This window comes from Bemisia tabaci, chromosome 4 (assembly GCF_918797505.1).
Source record: "Bemisia tabaci chromosome 4, PGI_BMITA_v3".
NCBI classification, from domain to species: domain Eukaryota; kingdom Metazoa; phylum Arthropoda; class Insecta; order Hemiptera; family Aleyrodidae; genus Bemisia; species Bemisia tabaci.
The window spans coordinates 16,332,090-16,350,300 of NC_092796.1; the positions used below are offsets into that span (position 1 = coordinate 16,332,090).

The following is an 18,211-nucleotide window of genomic DNA, read 5'->3' on the forward strand; positions in this document are numbered from 1 at the left end:
CAGCTGCATCCATGAGAAGTGACTGTGGACAAAGACGTAATTGTGTGAGTGTGAGTGTGCGTGTATGTGTATTCCATCTTTTATCATACTTCAAGATGAATCTCTCACTATTTTGTAATTTTTAGCCAAATATTGGTGTCTATTATCCCTAGTGTTCGTTTCGCGCCTGGAAGTTGTGCTAATTCGTGCCGGAAGCCACATTCCGTCGTCATGTTATCGGGATCATAACCAAACTTCTCCGAACATCCTGACCATAACAAACGGTTTTTACTGATAATAATAATTTTTCAATACAGTGGAGCAAAGTGTCGGTAAAGGGGGTGGTTGTGGATTAATTCCACATAATACCACCCCCGCGATGGCTGATGTTATGGATGTGGACGTCGCGAATCGGATGAGTCAAAAGAAGCAAGTGATGGACGAACGTTTCCTGCGTCGGATCGAGGGCTACAGACGTCATCATAACAACAGTGAACCACGATTTTCCAAAGCTTTCAGTGGTCATGCCGAGCAAAATTATGAGCAAACCATGATTTTGAAGCAGAAATATCTGGAGACCAAAGGCAAGCGGCAAAAGAAGACTGAGAAGAAGCAAACTGAAAATTCCATGCCTAACAGTTTGCACCCTGCTCCGGTGAGTTGTCTCGGTAGATTGCTTTGCTCTGCGTGGGCTGATCCATGCTTGCAGGCTCCATTCCAGATTTTCTAGTCTCCTCCACTAAAGTTTGGTACTCTCCATTTCCTAATGATTCAAAATTGTTGCTGTTATTTTAGGGCTTTTTTTATCGCGGATCAGGGTGGATCGCAGTGGAACGCACTGGATCGGAATCCTGAGCGATCCGGACCGATCCAAGTGTTCCAAGTGATAGAAAAATCCAAACTTGGAATTTGGTTCGATTTGTTATTGTTTTGATGCTTTGGGGACGGCAACTTCCTTGCATTAGGTTAGGATCACAGTGGATCACGAGCTCGCTCTTCTCTAAAGAGCGATCCAGCGTTCCACCCTGATCCACCGGGAACGCTTGGATCACGCTGAGGAACGGAATAAAAAAATACTGATGTTCATCGCGATCCCTATAAAAGAAAAGCCCTTCTATAGAGTACATCAAATTCACGCTAGCACTTGCCTGCACACCCCTGGGGATAACCCTCGAGCGTCAAATTATGAGCATAAGTACACCGAAAATTGGTTCTGAAGTAGGGAAGAAGTGGAGAGCAGCTTTAGGCTCAACTCTGCTACATCATATACATATCACACAATCCAGCCTGTGCTTTAGGATACCTCGGCAAGACAAAAGGCAACCCAGATTGCGTGTAGTAGCGTCCAGCCATGCTGCCGGCAGCTTTGAGTGCCATTGAATTTCTACCAAATGCAAACCATCCTCGGGCAATTTAGACAGGTGGCTGCACTCCTACAATGGGCGTCGTGCAGCACTACATGCATACTAGGCTGTATCAACTCAGGTGAAGGGGCGTCTTTACCTCCCTAGCCGTCTTGCCTCTCCTGTCTTAAGTCGGGCCTAGTGCGTGGTTTAGATTGTGTCATAAGTCTATGAAGCAAGTGTAAATATTAGTGGTTCCGAACTCCTAATGCAGGGGTGCAGAAACTTCCTGACCATGCGATCAGACAAGTTGCATGTTAAAATAGGAAGGCTCCTGATACAATGTCATCAAAAGGGATTGGCAGCAAAACTGTGTATTTTTTTCAAAGTCTCGGCAATTTATACCCAAAGAGCCATATGAAAGTCGTCATTTTGAAATTTCTGATGAAAATAGGGTTTTCAAAGGAGGAAGGCTGAGAACTTTCTGCATCTTTGTGTTGGCACACACCAATCTGAGGAGCTCTAAACCAGACCTACAAAAGTAACTCCACAGCGCATCAGTGCTCTTATGACTTTGATCCCTTATCCAATCTATCTGCAGGTTTCATGCTTTAATGTAAAAGACAGTTCACAATCGGCACTCACAACTAGTACAGACGCACCCTACCAGGTCTTCCTCAACTGTCTCCTAACAATAGACGCATTTAGTGGTGACATTTCTGCGGTACTGGGTTACTAGCGATATTGTTGGTTCGATATCTCGAAAGTCAAAATGTGCCCCAACAAACAAGCATAACCTCCAAAATGAATAATTGACAAAATAATGCTAAAACTAGCCTGAAACTAACCAATTAATCCATAGGACTTTAAAATTATGAAATCTAGCCATTTACAAAAACGTTCGAGATCACAATCACAGGAATTGATTGTATAATATGCTCGTAATATCATAGACAGTCATCAAGCGAATCCCCCTACTCCCCTGCCTATATCCCGCAGATTCCTCCATGTTCTTTTATTGGGGCACGTTTCGACTTTCCAGGTATTGAAATTATAACGAGACGTGACATCACACTAAATGCGTCTATGTAGATCTGAGTATTGAATTCTGTCTCATCAAATATTTATGTACTAGGTAGGGACTCAGTAAAACATAAGCTTGGCAAGATCTGCAATAGCCCTTAGAAGTTGATTCCTTTTGGTAAACCCTTTTTTTATCTTCAAAATGCGCTGTTAGTAAATTTTTAGCAAGAATATCAGTTAGCTGATCTGAAAATGTATTAAACCTAACAGAAATAATAGCATTCAGCTGGCAATCCAACCTCCTTATCAGGGCTCAACCTCAAAGTTATCGAATAAAAAATACCTTTTCTCACTCCTTTAATTTGTCGGCAGATTAATCCCTAGACAAATCGATGATCAGTTCCCACAAGTCGATTATTTAGCACAGTTAATTGAATGCGTGCATTGTTGTCTTATTCGAGATGAAGCCTCTGAAAGACAGGAAAGTTTTACTTTGAGAATGACAGCTATGAAAACAGTGAGTGAATTCAAAAAATGCAAAGTCAATAAAAAATGATAATCTTATTTACCACACCCTAGTATTTTGTAAATTTCAGTTGTTTTTTTCTTAAGTTTTAGTTATTTTATTATATCAGTGCTAAATTTTTTTAAATTCTAATTTCGATTAATATTCATTGTTTGTTTGACTTTTCAGCAGAAATTTCGTACGAAGAGAAGTGCCTCTGATGATCTGGATGGCGAAAGTAATTCGTACGCTGGAGGACCACCACCCAAAAGCCAACCACCTGCTCCTCCTGGTTCTAATAGCCAAGAAAATCTAACTAAGTTCTCTGTAGAAATAGTTCAACAACTAGAATTTACAACGACAACCACAAATTCTCAGATCTCAACAAATGTTACCGTAAAAACATTCAATACTAGTGTAAAGTGTGATGGTCAAACACCTTCTTCCTCACCTAGTGGTAATAAACCAAATAATCCGCAGTCGCCAATATCATCAGCTACAGTAGCACCAAGTGATGTTGAATGTAAACAGGAGCCTGAACACTCAGAATTTGTAGATTTGGAAGAATGTGCCGCAGCCCTCGCGAAGGATGCTGTGAATGGTGGCTCCTCTTTCCCCGGTTTCCCCGATCTAATAGGTGATGAATCTGGCGATATACCCCCTGATGCTTTTAAGGATCTCATTTCTGAAATATCTTGTATACCGTCGGATATTTTCGATTTTGAGGAAACTAAATTAAATTTGGATTCTCAGCAGTCACAGCAATTCAAAATAGAAGATAGCAATATACCAACAAATGTTCATTCTAAAAATAACCAGCAATCTCAACACAAGCAATTACCTCAGCATTGTAAACCTCCCACTTCCACAGCAGCAACAATGTTGCAGCAAAACAACGTTTTTGATCACCATTCCCAGCAACCATCGCAGCAGCAGCAACCAGTACAACAGCAAAAGCTGCAGCAACAACCTCAACAAAACCAGCATCACAATTCCGTCAATGTGCAACAGCAGCAGAGATTGCAGTTCCAATCGTTACCAGAGTTAAGGCCAGCTGCTCAAACGCTGAAACAAATGGCTGAACATCACCAGCACAAAACACAGCAGATGGGCATAAATTATAATCAAACAAATAGAAGTAATGTTAACACTGCCGTTAAATCTCCGTTTGCTGATTACCAATTTAATAACTCGAGCAATCCTGATTTTATCAATAATTCCGTTAATAACCAATCTAGTTATAAGCAAAATATGGTTCCAACGCCTGGTGGACCATTCATTGACAATATTAAGCAAGAATTTAGTCCTGGTAACAAACAAACTCCACCTAGACCTTCTTTGAGCACACCGCCTTACAAGCAGCAATATTCGCCTTACAGTAGTCCTGGACACGGTAGTCCTCAGTATTCCAATCGAGCCTCAGCAGGATCTACTGTCCCTCCACCCAGGCCTCCATCTTGCCCAAGTTCATCAACTCTCCAAATCAACCAGTCGCAGCAGTTGCATATATCTCAATCTCAAGGACAATCTATCCAGGTTAGTTCCAAGACTTACTATCTAACAATGTTTCAAATCCTTCATCGCATCAAAAGTCACACTCAAAGAGAAGGTACTTCTTGTCAAGTGGCTAGTCTTGAATTTTGCTTTCATTCACCATTTTTTATACAATGGCTTATTTACATATTATTTGTACACAACTCTCTTGACTGGACGAAGAAAAATCATGCAAATTCTTTGAAATAGTGCCTGCCAATTTTTACGTATTTTTAACACTGTTTGATAGGAATGTACAACCGTATAAGGAGTCTTACTTCTTTTTTTTTTAAAAGATTCATAATAACAATATCTCTCGGCAGCAAGTATTTCATTTCTACAAAGCAAGATTCACCTCAGTGTTCTCTTCATTTCATTTCATAGCCCCATTTTTTAAGTATGAACATACCTAACTCTTCCCTGATAAAAAAAAAAACCCTGCTGGAATTTTGAAATTGATGGTGGAGTTCATTCATTTTTATTTTTCAAAGAATCATGGAGGCACTATAATTATTGCCATTGACGTCACTTAATGTTGACTCTTTTTCTCACAAGGAGGTCCCCCCCCCTTCAAAAAAGAGAACAATTAGGTATTTACTCACTCATTGAACTATCCCTTTCTTCTGTCAAGTATGAAAAATGTTTCCGAACTTTACTCAGACTCCTGAATTATAAGGTGAAGTTGTGCTGTTTTAAAAATTCTGCGTTAATTTTACTAACAAGTTTGCACATTTAGAGAGAGTTTAGCTTCATAATCAATCATGATAAAACAAGTTTTTCCTATTCTGTTTTTTTAAATAAATGTTGGTATTTCACAGATGATATCACAGCAGCAGCAGCAAATAGGCATAAGGCCCCCACCTCCAGAATATAAGGTCTCCCCAAGTCAAGGAGGTCCTGGACCTCTCAACCCTCACAACAGTTCAGGAGTGCCTTCTGCTTTACTTAACCAGCGTTTTGCGTCTACCATGCCACAGCAGCAACAACAACAAAGGAGAGTTGTACAACAACCAATGCCACCATCTGGTATGTTTTGTTTTAACAATGAGGTTGCTTTCGTTGACATCTATTGTTTAACCTCCGATTGTCTCGGAACAGGGAAAATTAAGAAAGCCAAGGAGGGTAATGGTAAGAGTTGCAAACTCCTGTGCAAGAATGTGATTTTTCTTGCATAACTCCATGGTGCTTGGATACTGACTGAGAAAGCAATTTAACCGTGTGAAAGTGAAGAGCTTTCTGAATCCCTGCATAAAGGAAACCAAGATGCTAACAGAGTTTTCTAATTTCTACATCCAGAAGCATATACAGCCTTCAAGATAATGCGGAAAAAAGCACATGTTGCAAGCGTTTTCTTGTTCCTCACTCCTTTCTCATTTTTTCACATTTTTTTACGTGTTTTTGGGCTACTGATCATGTCTGTATAGGAACTGAAGAAGGCTATCCATGAACAAGTCTCTTTTTTAAGACCAACTTTGTAAAAAGAGTAGAGAAACGGTGGTGGATCTGAGTTCCGAACGGCGTATTAAAGTGCAAAGATTTTCGATTGCTTTAGTAAATCACAAAAAGTTAACGAGAGGTGAGCACTTTTTGAGCACAGACCTGGTGATCCAAAGAAAATGAATTAGTCTAGCAGAAGGAAACATCTTGATTGCTATAATAGTGCTTTGTTGTAGCAAAACAAGACTGTTCGCTAAGGCAAGGACAAAGATTTTTTTTTTTTTTTTCAGACTAGGTATATCCAGTGTAACATTATCGACCAATTACGGTTCTTATAATGATCCTTATTACGTTTCTTTTAACGCTTGTTAAAAGAATCAATAAGCTCAGCATTTCTCTTTTATCTGGGATACTTTTCGCTTGCAGGTCCCATGATGAGACCAAATGTGGGTTTCATGAATATGGCAAATCCCCACATGGTGCCTCAGCGAATGCCATTTGCACAGCGACCCCAGCGTATGCCAACGCCTGAGATGATGAGCCCGGAATGGCGGCAAATGATGCACCACCAACAACAGCAACAACAGCAGCAGCAGCAGCAGCAGCAACATCATCAACAGCAGCAACACCATCAACAACAGCAGTACCATCAGCAACAGCAGCATCAACAACAACAACAACAACAACAACAACAACAACAACAGCAGCAGCAACAACAGCAGCAACAACAACGGCAACAACAGTTCAGAGCAGCATTCAGGCAGACTCAAGGTAAATTAGGTATCTTCATTTAATGATAGTTCTAGTCAAACTGAAACTATTTTACATCAGGAGACTTTCATAGAACCATGTATGAACTATACTCTGCGGTTTGGAACCACCATTTCCGGCTCATTTTAGAAACAGCACATACACCATCAATTACCTGATGAGATATGTGCTTTTATGGGTGAGTCAGTAAAAGTGGCTCCCAATTGCAATATGTAGTCCAGGTGTTGGTCCACTGAATCACTCATTCGCTGATTATGGGTCCAACTAGACACGAAAAGCGTCTGCAGTTATCTACCTGGTTGGTCTCAACAAATCTTGCATTACATCTTTCAGGGTATTAAATGACAGGGGAAATCAGAAATGAGATGGACCCAGGAGAAAACCGTAAATTTGAGGCCTGCATTGGGGATTGTTTTAAAAATTTTGTAGGTCATGTATAAGTGTGATTGCTACAAGCCCTTAGGCGTAATAATCAGCTGTGCAGGCAGTGGTATTGTTTCAGGTACTTAGTTGGTGCTGTATCTCTGAAGCTGACAGCATCTGTAAATTACTAATGCAGCAAGATTGCTGATTGCCCAACCAAAAAGTAACTTCCTTTCCCTGCCCCCTGCTCAACTGCTTTTAGTTTTACTGCATGCGCAGAGCACAATAAATACAGGTTGTACTTGGAGTGTTGTATATTGTTAATCATGTCGTGTGGAGGTGTGGATTTAGATTAACCAAAGGGTAAAGTCAAAATAAAGGAATGAAAAGAGATAAGACATGCTGTTGCACAAATGCTACTGATATTTCTTGCGGGAAAAGATCTGACCTAAATTCCTTTGAAAGTGGTAGAACCATTGGCAAAAAAATGTTCACCGTTATTCTAAAGCCCATGTAAAAGAAAACTGGACAAGTTACTCGCAGACCACAATTAAGTTCTTCAAGCTGCTAAAGTTTAGAGTATGGAAGTTATTGAACAATGAAGAGATTTGTCAGTTAGGTGAACATCTACTCATACCATGAACATAGAAATATGAAAGAAAGTTACTCTAGACTTTTCAAGTTTTCTGCCAAAAATGCATTGTTGAAGACAATGATAGCAGAACAGGTCGAACATGACAGAGCACCTAATAATTGCCCCTGTTTAAGATTTAGCTTTCACTGAGGTATGAAATGACCATCGATAAAGAATTTATTTTCAACCACCCTTTCTTGAATTCACTAATGAAAATGAATAGTCTTGTGAAGACTAGTCAACCTGTGGAATCATTTGGCGACAAACAGTCGACAGCTGACGATTAAATGTCTGGCAGGGAATCAGCCTGTATAAATTGTCTTCGACTCCTTAGATTTAGGTCACAATAGACAACCATATTGCTAACAACTTTTATTTTAAACAATGGTTTCTCTCAATCAAAAATTTTAGCTACTGTCAGATACATTGCCTTCAGAATAGACGAAGTCACAGACTATTGGTGACATGTATAGAACGTCGGTAATCAAAATACTAAGTATTTAAGGCTAGGAGGTCCACTGTAATGAAGTTTATACAGCCAAAGGAGTAAATACACTTATGAAGCTTTAAATCATCTGTGAACTACAAGAATTTGCACATCTTGATAACAAACTTTACATCATTTACAAAAATTATGAGAAACAGCGGACCTAGACGCAACCCTTTTGGTACCTACACTCAGAAGAACTTCAATAATAAAGCATACAAAGTTACCTGTCTCCACTTTGCTTCAGTTAAAAATTTAGAAAATGAATCATTATCTTTTCTCAATATTGCAGAAGATTTCTACGATACTATAAGATATTTTCAAGTTTATACTACAGATCAAATTGTATCTTTTCTATGACTGACTTTAAAAAAGATTTATCTCTGTTTCTGACACTATTGATATGTTACTTTCTACCCTCATGATAGAGAACTTCTATTATTATTTCTTGAAATTTCCAATTATTCTCCTCTGCTTTAACCACAATATTCGGTGAAAAGAACAGGCATAGAAAAGCAATATAATTATTTATATCTTGTTTAAAAGATATGGAAGTCTTGAAATTTGAAACATAGCAGTAAAGATTAGTATTTTTAGATGCATTATTTTTTGGGGAAAATCACGAAATAAACTTCTCTCTCTCTCTCTCATGTAAGTCATTAAAAATTGCAGGTTGAATTAAGTTGAAAAAAATTTCAATTCAAGTTCAACTGTTCAATTCATTATAGATCTATTAAACGTTGGATTTGCAGCAAGAGATTTTTCCACCGCATAAGAAGTTCATTTATTAAAATTTCTTACAAAAAATAGCACATGGGTGTTGAAATCATCACCTCTATTAAATATCTACTCCATTTAAACTGAATCATCTGTATCTTAGTGATAACAAGCTAAAACTATCAAAGTAACTATTATGTCATTTTTCCTAAGAATGTTATCAATCATCTCATGGTTCTGTATTTTTCATTTTCCAGGAGTTGCTTTCTCATCAGGAAATGATAATTCTCAAATGGTAGTTGGACAAATGCAGCAAATGCAACACAGAAGTGCAATGATGCCTCACCACCAAATAATGGCTAATCAGATGGTAAGACCTTCAGAACATATAAATGTGACAGGATCTCTGCAAAGGGACCTTACACCGAAAAAAATAATATGCTGTTTTAGCACCTAGGATGCTAAAAATGTGTCTGGTGATCTCAAGATGCTGCCTTAACTGCCTCCAGAGATAAAGTTGCATTCACAGGATGTAAAGTTAACTGCGAGGCCAGTAAGGACAACAACTCCGGATCACCAGACACATTTTTAACATCCTAGGTGCTAAAACAGCATATTATTTTTTTCGGTGTATCTTTTGGGAGCAAATTGTCCAGGATAGCTGAAATCAGGGGAACAGGTTAAAGTTGGCAATTTTCAGTTCTCAAAAGAAAACGTTCTCTAGAAGCCTCGGTAATAAGCTATGCGCGGTGTTAGTTTAATTTACGTACCACAAAGGGCGCTACCTGCTCCTTTTCTGTATGCATCTCAAAATTAATTTAACCTAAAATTCAAGAATTTTTGTCCCGAAACTTCAACAAGCTATATCTCCCTCACCTTTCGAGCTCTCAGGGTCAAACTTGCATCAAAATGTCCAAATTTTCTTCTTCTATGCTATGCTATTGCTTTTATTCTTTGCTTCTTCTATGTTTTTTTGCTTCTTCTATTCTATTAGTGGTACTCCAACAACACGATTTCAAATGTTTAGAAGATAAGATCCCTTTTCACAGATCCTGTCACATAATTTTCCTCCAGACTTTTGTGTTCTCATATAAGATCAGCAAAACAGCCAAAACTAATGCGAAGTCAGCTATTAGTCATTGAAAAATCTGAAAATGCTCATCATTACCTGTAAATACTTTAGATGTTTAAAACATAGTTTGATGCAGTTGGTTTTTTATATTGTCTTTATCCAACTTGACTCCAATAATATCCACCGACGTTTTTGATGCTGTTTGAGATATGATGACCATGTTTTTGCTAGTGGAAATAGCTAGTCTGTCAATTTTGATCAAAGTAACAATAAAATAGTATTGAGTGGCATTACTTGAGAGGATATTGTACTACAAAGTAAAATGTAATTAATTTATTGTCGATCAGTCATTCACTGATGCATCAACTGGAGACTTCCAGGTGGTAGACCATTCTCAGAAAGTGATTTCTTTTCATGCACCCTGTGCTTTTTTTTTCGTTTTCTTTTTTTCAACTTAAAACTGGTACTGCTGAAAATGTTGACAAAATTCCCTCACCTCTTCTTCAGTAATACCCAATATTAGAATATGAACTATTCAATTTTTACATCACCCATTTTTTTCTACTTGTTTGCAGATGTCTGTAAACCTTCAAATGCATCAATCAATGAACAGCAGCAGTTTACCCAACAACAATAACATGATCGGCCAACAACCTGGAAACTACAACTTGAATCAACAGCGCCAACAAAACAATCTAAGTATATCACAAAACAATCCGTACTCTAGCAATAACTGTCTTAGTAGTAATCAAAATTCTATGTCTGTTTATACCACTGCAAATGATCTGAATTATCAGTCGCAGAATATGATAAACAACTCAACTCCTAATCTAATACCAAATGAGTTCAATTTGGACTTTTTAGACCAAACAGATGGGCCTCAGCTAACAGATTCAGAAATTTTTTCCACTTTAGATCTGCAAAATATCCAAAATATACATGACATTTTATAATTTTAGTCATTTTATCATCAGTGTCATTTTTACACGTATGTTGGGACTTGTTTTTGTGGATGCAAGTCCCTCCTTTTTTTCTAGTCTGGTTCTGAGAAATGTCAAATTTTCCCCTTTTGAATTTACGCAAGTTTGTATTAATGCCTCCACATTTTTTATCACATAATATTGTGGTTGTATCAGAAAATTAAGTGTTTAATTTGAAGCAGTAGAAACCAGCCTTCCAATGCAAAGAGCTTTCATTCAGCGATTCAGTTTGGTTTGATGGGATAATAAAGCTCTCAGCCTTTGTCCTATTGCTGGCCCAAAACTTTCAATGCAGTTTCTTTCACAAATTGAAAAATTCGCCTGTATTTTCTTTTTTTTTTTTTTTTTTCAAATTCATGTTTATTGTGCAGTATGTAAATGCGTCTTTGCCAAATTGGCAAGTGAAAATCTGATTTTCCTTAAATGCAAAGTTGAAAACTCCTTAAATGCTCTTATCTGCATTCGGAAACTGCCAATCCATTTAATTGAAATTGCATTACCAGTTATGATATCAACCCTTGAGGAACAATGTAAAATTCTCTTATATGATATCACAGGTTGCATTGCTAATTATTGAAAGGAACTGCTACTTGACTTCTTTAATTTACGCACCCCTAATCAAGCAAGAAATTTTGAGTAAATCTTTTTTTATTATTATTATTTATCATTATTAATTTTTTTCTCTTTTTTTCTCTTTTTTTTTTAAACAAGAATGAGTTTGAATCTGATTTTGTTGGCATCTGTTATTTTTATGCAAGTTGAAAAATATAAATCAAAATATAAGCAACGTTTAGTAATTTACTGCTGTTACTATGTTATTTTGTTGGCATTTACTGTATTTTAAGTTGACTACATTATATTTTGTTATTGACTTTGTGCATTATTTGCTTTTAAAATATTTTTTATTTTTTATGATTGTGGGAAGGTCTTCACTTTTCTGTCTTAGTTATCAGCCTTTTATTCTCTCCTATTGATTTTTGTTGTAAACATTAGTTGCTTTTTTACCTCTTTTTCTCAAATTTCGAATGTCTTTTCCATTTCGAGAGCTTTGGTGATGCTTTGCTCCATGCATGGAATTCAAATCACAGTTCATTTCATTTTATTCTGAATTTAAATTCAGTGAAATTGCCACTCTTAGCAAACTGTAAGTTTAAACGAGGCAAATGAACATAGCATTGTGCTCTCATATTTTCATTGCATTCCTACCAAATCTTTTGCGATTTGATGTCGATTATCTCTTAATTTTTAGTGTATTTTCCGATCACAATTTTTTAATGAGGATTTCTTTTCATATTCTCTCTCTCCTCATTATTGGAACCAACCAATTAATTTCTTCTTAAATTCGGTAATGTGGTAATTGTTTTTCTATTTTCCTGAATACTTTTGTGTTGTCTCTTAGCCTTAGTCTTAGCTGCTTTTAGTTGTTCCAATTTTGAACTTATATTGCAAATATTGACCAAGATATTCCTTTTTTATCTTATCTTCCAAAAGTTATTTGTGACCTAAGAAAGCACACTATCAATTTTGAATCTGTAAATATTTTTGTTTTCTGTGTACGTAGTATTGCTTACTGCAGAGAATCACGACGTATCTAATTTTTTGAGCCGTAGTTTTTATAGTTATTGTATAAAAAATGACTGAGACAAAATCTTGAGCATTTTACGATACACCAAAAATGCTCATCCTCAACCTCTCTCTTCTTTGATCTTGTTGTGAATATTTTATACTGAGACCAAGTTGTGAAACTTCAACCCTTGGGAATTTTGCCAAGCCTCTTGGATCTTCTCTTTGCTCTCTTAAAGAATAATTGTTGACGGACTTTTTCTTCCTGTTCTTTTCTCCTCTTTACATAAGAAAATATCATCCACAAATTCGTGCCTCCAGCATAACTTGTATTACTAGTTTCTTTGTTTTTCAAAACATAGAACTTGATCTGAAGAACCAAGCATTTTAAAAACTTCTCATTGAAGCAATTTCATGCTATTTCCCTTTGTATTATGTATTATTGTTTCAAATGTCTCACATCTCGTCAGTTTCATTTAAACAAAGAATAAGCATTCTTTCTGGAAACCTTGTATGAAGGTTGCATTAGTGACATCTGCTTGAAAAATAATATTTGATGAGTTGGCTTATTTTTTGCCTTTAACTAAGGAAAATTTGTGCAGTCACCAAAAAGTTGCTGCCAAACATTCACACTTTGATCACTTGTTCATTTGCAGTTTAGACTTAGATTTTGAGGTTGACGATTGAAATTTTGTGTTTGTCCAGCGGATATAGATGACATAGCTTAAATAGTGTAGCGCGATTGTTGTGCCTATGTCAGGTGGAATTCATGACAAGCTAGAGGCACCTCTTGAGTTTCCGACAGTATGTCATTCTTTCTACCAGACATACAAATAGCATGATGAAGCAGCGATAAAACATAGCTGACAATCATGCTACGCCATTTAACCTATGTCATCTATGCCTGCCCTTCAAACACAAATCTTCAATAATTGGCCCCCTGGTGAGGATAAAAATCAAGTGAAACAACAAAATAATACAAAATATGTTTGCTTTTAAAAATGTACTTTGTTGAACTGGGTCGGTTTGTCAAAATTTGTCAATTTCAACTCTTGATTAGAAATAAGTGTTTGGTGTTTGTCAATTCAAACTTCCCGTTTGCAAAAAAATGAAAGTCTGCTTGGGTCTATTGGGCTTTAAAAGAAATTCAGCCTGTTTTGCAATAGAGGAGTTCTCTCAGTTTTTAATGCATTAAACTCGTCTATGGATGCTGATCAAAAGTCATCATTGCGCCAACTTTCTACGAGTTACCGTTTTTGCACAATCCGCCAGGAAGTTTCAATAATTCATTGAATGAGAGGAAGCAGTGCGGCGATTAAGAGTCAAAAAGAGCCCTCATTTTAGCATTAGAGTACGGTCGGCTGTGTGTCAATAAGGAAAGCAGGAAAACCCGAGTGGCAGTCTCATCTCAGATTCTGCATGCCTTTTCGCTAGACCATCTAAATCCTTGCTCTCTATCTCTCCCACTCTCCCCCTTACTTCTCACTGGCTGAGTTTTAGTGTATTTTCCGAAGGAAATACACTATTTTTCCTTATTTTGTCTTGAACATTCTCGAGTTTTGAAAGAAAGAGGGGTCTTGTTGACTCTTCATCGCCACACTGCCTCCTTTAATTCACAGAATTATTAAAACTTCAGAGCGGATTGTGCGACAACAGCAGCTTACAGAAAGTAGGTGCAACTGTGACTTTTGATCAGATCTATAGACGAGTTAGATGCCAAATAAAATGGAAAATCGATGATGGTAAACATTCCTATAAGAGTTTTCCGGGATCCTTTAATAGTCAGAGTTTTGTACTTTCTCAGAATTCAGACATCATTTTCCTCTAATGATGACTCAGTTCAGCTGAAAGGCCCAAAGACCTTCAAATTATATTCGTTGGCAAATCATAAAAAGTAGCAGTGTATCAGCTATTTTTTTTAAAATTCTATCAGCATTAAATGCTGCTTGACTCAGCATGTTTCATTTTAAAATCTTCTTTTTGGTTCTCACCGGCAGATTCGATTTTTTTGTCTTTTAGTTTTTCCATGAGTAGAAAGTTTGATGAGACTGACTTGAACGCGAACTATAAACATTATTGTCTTACTCATGAATCGCTCCTGGAAATTTCAATCTGTACAATGTGTTCTGTGTAAAAATTTTCTGGAAATATGTCTTGCAAAGCCTCCATCGTCACCCTGAATAGTGCTCCATTCTTCAATATCACAAGTTTGATAGAGTAGTGAAACAGTAAAAATCTGTTTTGCTTCAATATGCGTGCCGACAATTTTACTCATATTAAAATGTAAACAAATGCCCAAGATGTATTAAAGCAATCTAAATCATCACATTCATAGATTTTAGCCATAGTTTTGGTAAACTTTGCAAGTCATTGGCATGCTTTTACCTCAGGATGTCACATGATTGCTCTCATTTATTGCTTAAGAATCAGATCTTATCTCAATTAAACAGTTGTGAATCAAAATTTATCTCAAATCAAAATTGTTTAATTTATATTACTCATAACTCATTGATGTAACAGTTGAATCTCTTTTTTCCATGACTGTTCAGCATGATTTTTTCATCGTGTTGAAGACACACAAAATGTCTTATGTTCAATGAATAGGGAAGGAAACCTAGATATTCCTCTTGGTCGTGATTGTAAACTAGAATCCAAAAGCGGATGTATACCTACATGTCTCTCTTACACAGAAAGATGAAAGGCTGAACTGAAAATGGATTATAGTGCAATACATTCCAGGATCGTTGAAAAAGAAGCCATATTAGTCATTCAGTGTATTTTTAAGGTCGCTGAAACGTATCATTGAGAAATTTTTTGGATTGTTTTCGAGAAAAAAATCCTTTGTAATTGAAGGTATTTATGCTAAAAGGAACTATTTTGCATACGAACCTCATGCACACAGTTCCTTTTAGCAAAAACACGCCCAATTTGCAGGCTCTTTCAATGAACCCTGAAGTCCAAGGCATAATTATGACAAAACAAAAAATCGTGAAAAATCTGATCAAAATGTTGTGGTTTTCAAATAGTTATACATGCAAATACATTTAATGCATAAAAAGTGATACCATTAAGCTGATCCTCTGCTCTACTATAATTCAAGTTATTTTTGTCTTAAAATGTCAGAGCATTAATAAATCATTAATTGACCACAGCTTAAGTGTGGATGATTTTTTCATATTTTGCATGATTTCTCTCTTTTTATTTCTTCTCAGTTACTATCAATATAGTCCTCTTCTGCCCCTAACTATCGTTCCACCATTTTAACTATGTGGCTTGAATTACACTCATTCGAAGTTGGCCATATATTTCAAGTAGATTCGCCATGATTATTCCTCTGATGCAAACTTTAGCATATTTCTGTATCAGCAGAATAATTCGAATATACTTACATTGTTGTTACTGTTTCTCCTTTGAACTGAGTTTAGCAGAAACAAATCAAATCACATTTGTGTGAAAGATGTAAAGCTTGACCAGTGTCTTACTTTCCTTCTTCAACAAATTGAAGTCTTTGAGGAAATGTTAGTGTCCCAAACGGTTCATTTTTTACGTTGAGTCTTATTAAGGCAGAGTCTCCTCCCACCCGCTCTTGGTATCATGACTTAATGTGACTCGGTTACTTTTCTCTAAACTCAGTTCATTTGAGGTAGCGATTGGTTATTAGCTGTAAAGTTCTCTTGTAAAAATTGTAATGAATTGTAAAGTATGTGTTGAACTTGTGAAAGTATTTTGTGTCTGTAGATCATCATTTGTATCAGGCAAATGATGTGCCAGAAAATCATTAGCATGTAAGTTCGTTGATTATTACACTTCAGCAGCAAATGTTATTATCATTATGAATATCATTTTTATCAGTTATTAGTATCTATTCTGCAGTTTTTTCTTATAGGTTTTTTTATCATTATTATCATTGTACGGAATAATATGTTTACTTCCTTGCACTTTTTATAAATTTTATTGCAAAAAAATGCATTGTTTCAGTCTCTAGATGCCTAAATTTGAAAGTTTATTTGCTTTTCTGCATCTCATATCTTCAAATTTTAAAACATCTATTTATTGTGAACAGTTCATGCTCTCGGCATTTTTCGTTTTTAGTTCCACATCATTTAGGATTTACCAAAGGTTTAAATTAATGCCACATTTTGAACATTTGTCAAATAAATTTGTGCAACAGGTAATGCAGGAAATTTGGTAGTACCAAGCCCTTCAAGTAATGCCATGCCTTAAATTCTGTCTAAATGGTTTTTATGCTCTATCCAGAAAAATGTGGGCACTTACATAGCTGAGAAAAAGTTTATTGAAGTGTCAGTTACAAGGCATAATATTACATATTTAGGAAGAAAGCTCTGCAAAAAATTCGGCCTGGCATCCAACAGGTTTCTAATCTAGCATTGCTGATTTCAACAATTATAACTGTCAGTTTTTTAAGACTGTGAATGATTGGTCTCACTGTTTGCTTTACAAGTTACTAAATTGAGTTATTTAACAGAATTTAATGTTGTTCGAAACAATCGGGTGATTCTTTTAATAAGATTGGCAGATCATTCTTAAGTTTTCTCTGTGGTGATTATATGTAATTTTAGTCATTTGAGCGCTGTCAGTATAATTTTTCATGCAGCTGTCTCTTACCATGCACTTCACTGTTATAATTAGCCAATATAGCAGAGGAAAGTGATTGATTGGCCCACAGGACTAAGATAATTTCTTTTGTTGGACTATTATCTGGACAGAATCACCTCCCTCTGTGAGGTGGGATATATGGTGTTTCAACGATTTCCTTTACCCATAGAGTAATTTGAAAGGCAGGCACTGTTAATACTACCCAGTTTCAATCATTACTAGCTTAATTCAATCCTTCAATATCAATTTTATGTTAAGTTAATGATTCAATTATTGATCTTAATTCATGAACAATATTTCCTGTCTTTTTAGCTACAAACTGACCTATCCCTGCTCCAATGGCAAGTTATTTGCAAATATTCTGTCAAATAAAAGAATAAATGTTCATGTGAGCTGGTGCTGGCAGTGTTGTCCTATTTCTCATGCATGAATATGCGCTTGTCTTTCTTTATTTTTGTATTTTAAACATTTAATTTCTTGAATCAAACCTTCTTCAGTCTAGATTTTTTCCTTCTCTCTTGAAGTCCTGTCTAAGGAGGTTCATTCAATAAATATCTTTACTCTCCTCTAGTAAATGACCTACATTTTTTAACCTCTTAAGCATTCTGAAAAGAACTTGAACAAAAAGAGGTTGTGTCATATTGTGATGTTACCCTTAAAGTAACAAACTTGACTGAACAAACCAAAATTGCATTGGACTAGGGATGTAGCATTAAGAGGCAGTCTAATTTGTCCACCTCAAGAAGAAAAAAAATATCTAGATTATAAGTTCCTCCAACTAGGATCCCATTATGATTTATCCGTGTATCGCTTTAGTAACCTCAAACTTTTCAAATCAGGGGTAAGCACTCATTTTTAAGATTTTTTTTGGTAGGAATTTTCCGAGTAGCTCGGAACCTGGTCACAGGCATTTTTTGGTCACATTTGATAGGCAACTGGAATTCTCATGAATGTTTTGAATTACTAGAAAGTTTTTAAGACTGTGCTCAAAGGAGACTTTTTAAAATTTTTGAAATTGTATTTGTATGATCAGAGCCGATTTTTTTGTAGGTAGTGCTCTGAATTGTTCAGTTTTCTTCTCTTTTTTATCTACATCATATACATTATTTTGATTAGAAAATTTTTTTTGCAATATATTTGTAATATTTATTTAGTTTCAAATATAATTTTTTTATATTGGCTATTGA

At 36.2% G+C, this 18,211-nt stretch overlaps 1 protein-coding gene across 2 annotated transcripts; it reads left to right on the forward strand.

The window, feature by feature from the left end:
* On the forward strand, positions 1-18,211 carry LOC109034370 (uncharacterized). 2 transcript variants are annotated; one of them, XM_019047477.2, is made up of 6 exons: positions 1-634; positions 3,043-4,386; positions 5,202-5,409; positions 6,247-6,591; positions 9,050-9,162; positions 10,440-18,211. In XM_019047477.2, the coding sequence occupies exons 1-6, from the start codon at positions 359-361 to the stop codon at positions 10,815-10,817; spliced, it is 2,664 nt and encodes an 887-aa protein (XP_018903022.2). In that variant the 5' UTR covers positions 1-358; the 3' UTR covers positions 10,818-18,211. The 2 variants fall into 2 exon arrangements, with proteins under 2 accessions (XP_018903022.2, XP_018903021.2); XM_019047476.2 differs by having other exon boundaries at positions 2-634; positions 3,040-4,386.

Bases quoted from the DNA above. Each gene is read 5' to 3' on its own strand.
- LOC109034370 (XM_019047476.2), top strand. From the start codon at position 359: ATGGCTGATGTTATGGATGTGGACGTCGCGAATCGGATGAGTCAAAAG. The intron at 4,387-5,201 runs GTTAGTTCCAAG...GGTATTTCACAG, and splicing joins CTCAAGGACAATCTATCCAG to ATGATATCACAGCAGCAGCA. The intron at 9,163-10,439 runs GTAAGACCTTCA...ACTTGTTTGCAG, and splicing joins AAATAATGGCTAATCAGATG to ATGTCTGTAAACCTTCAAAT.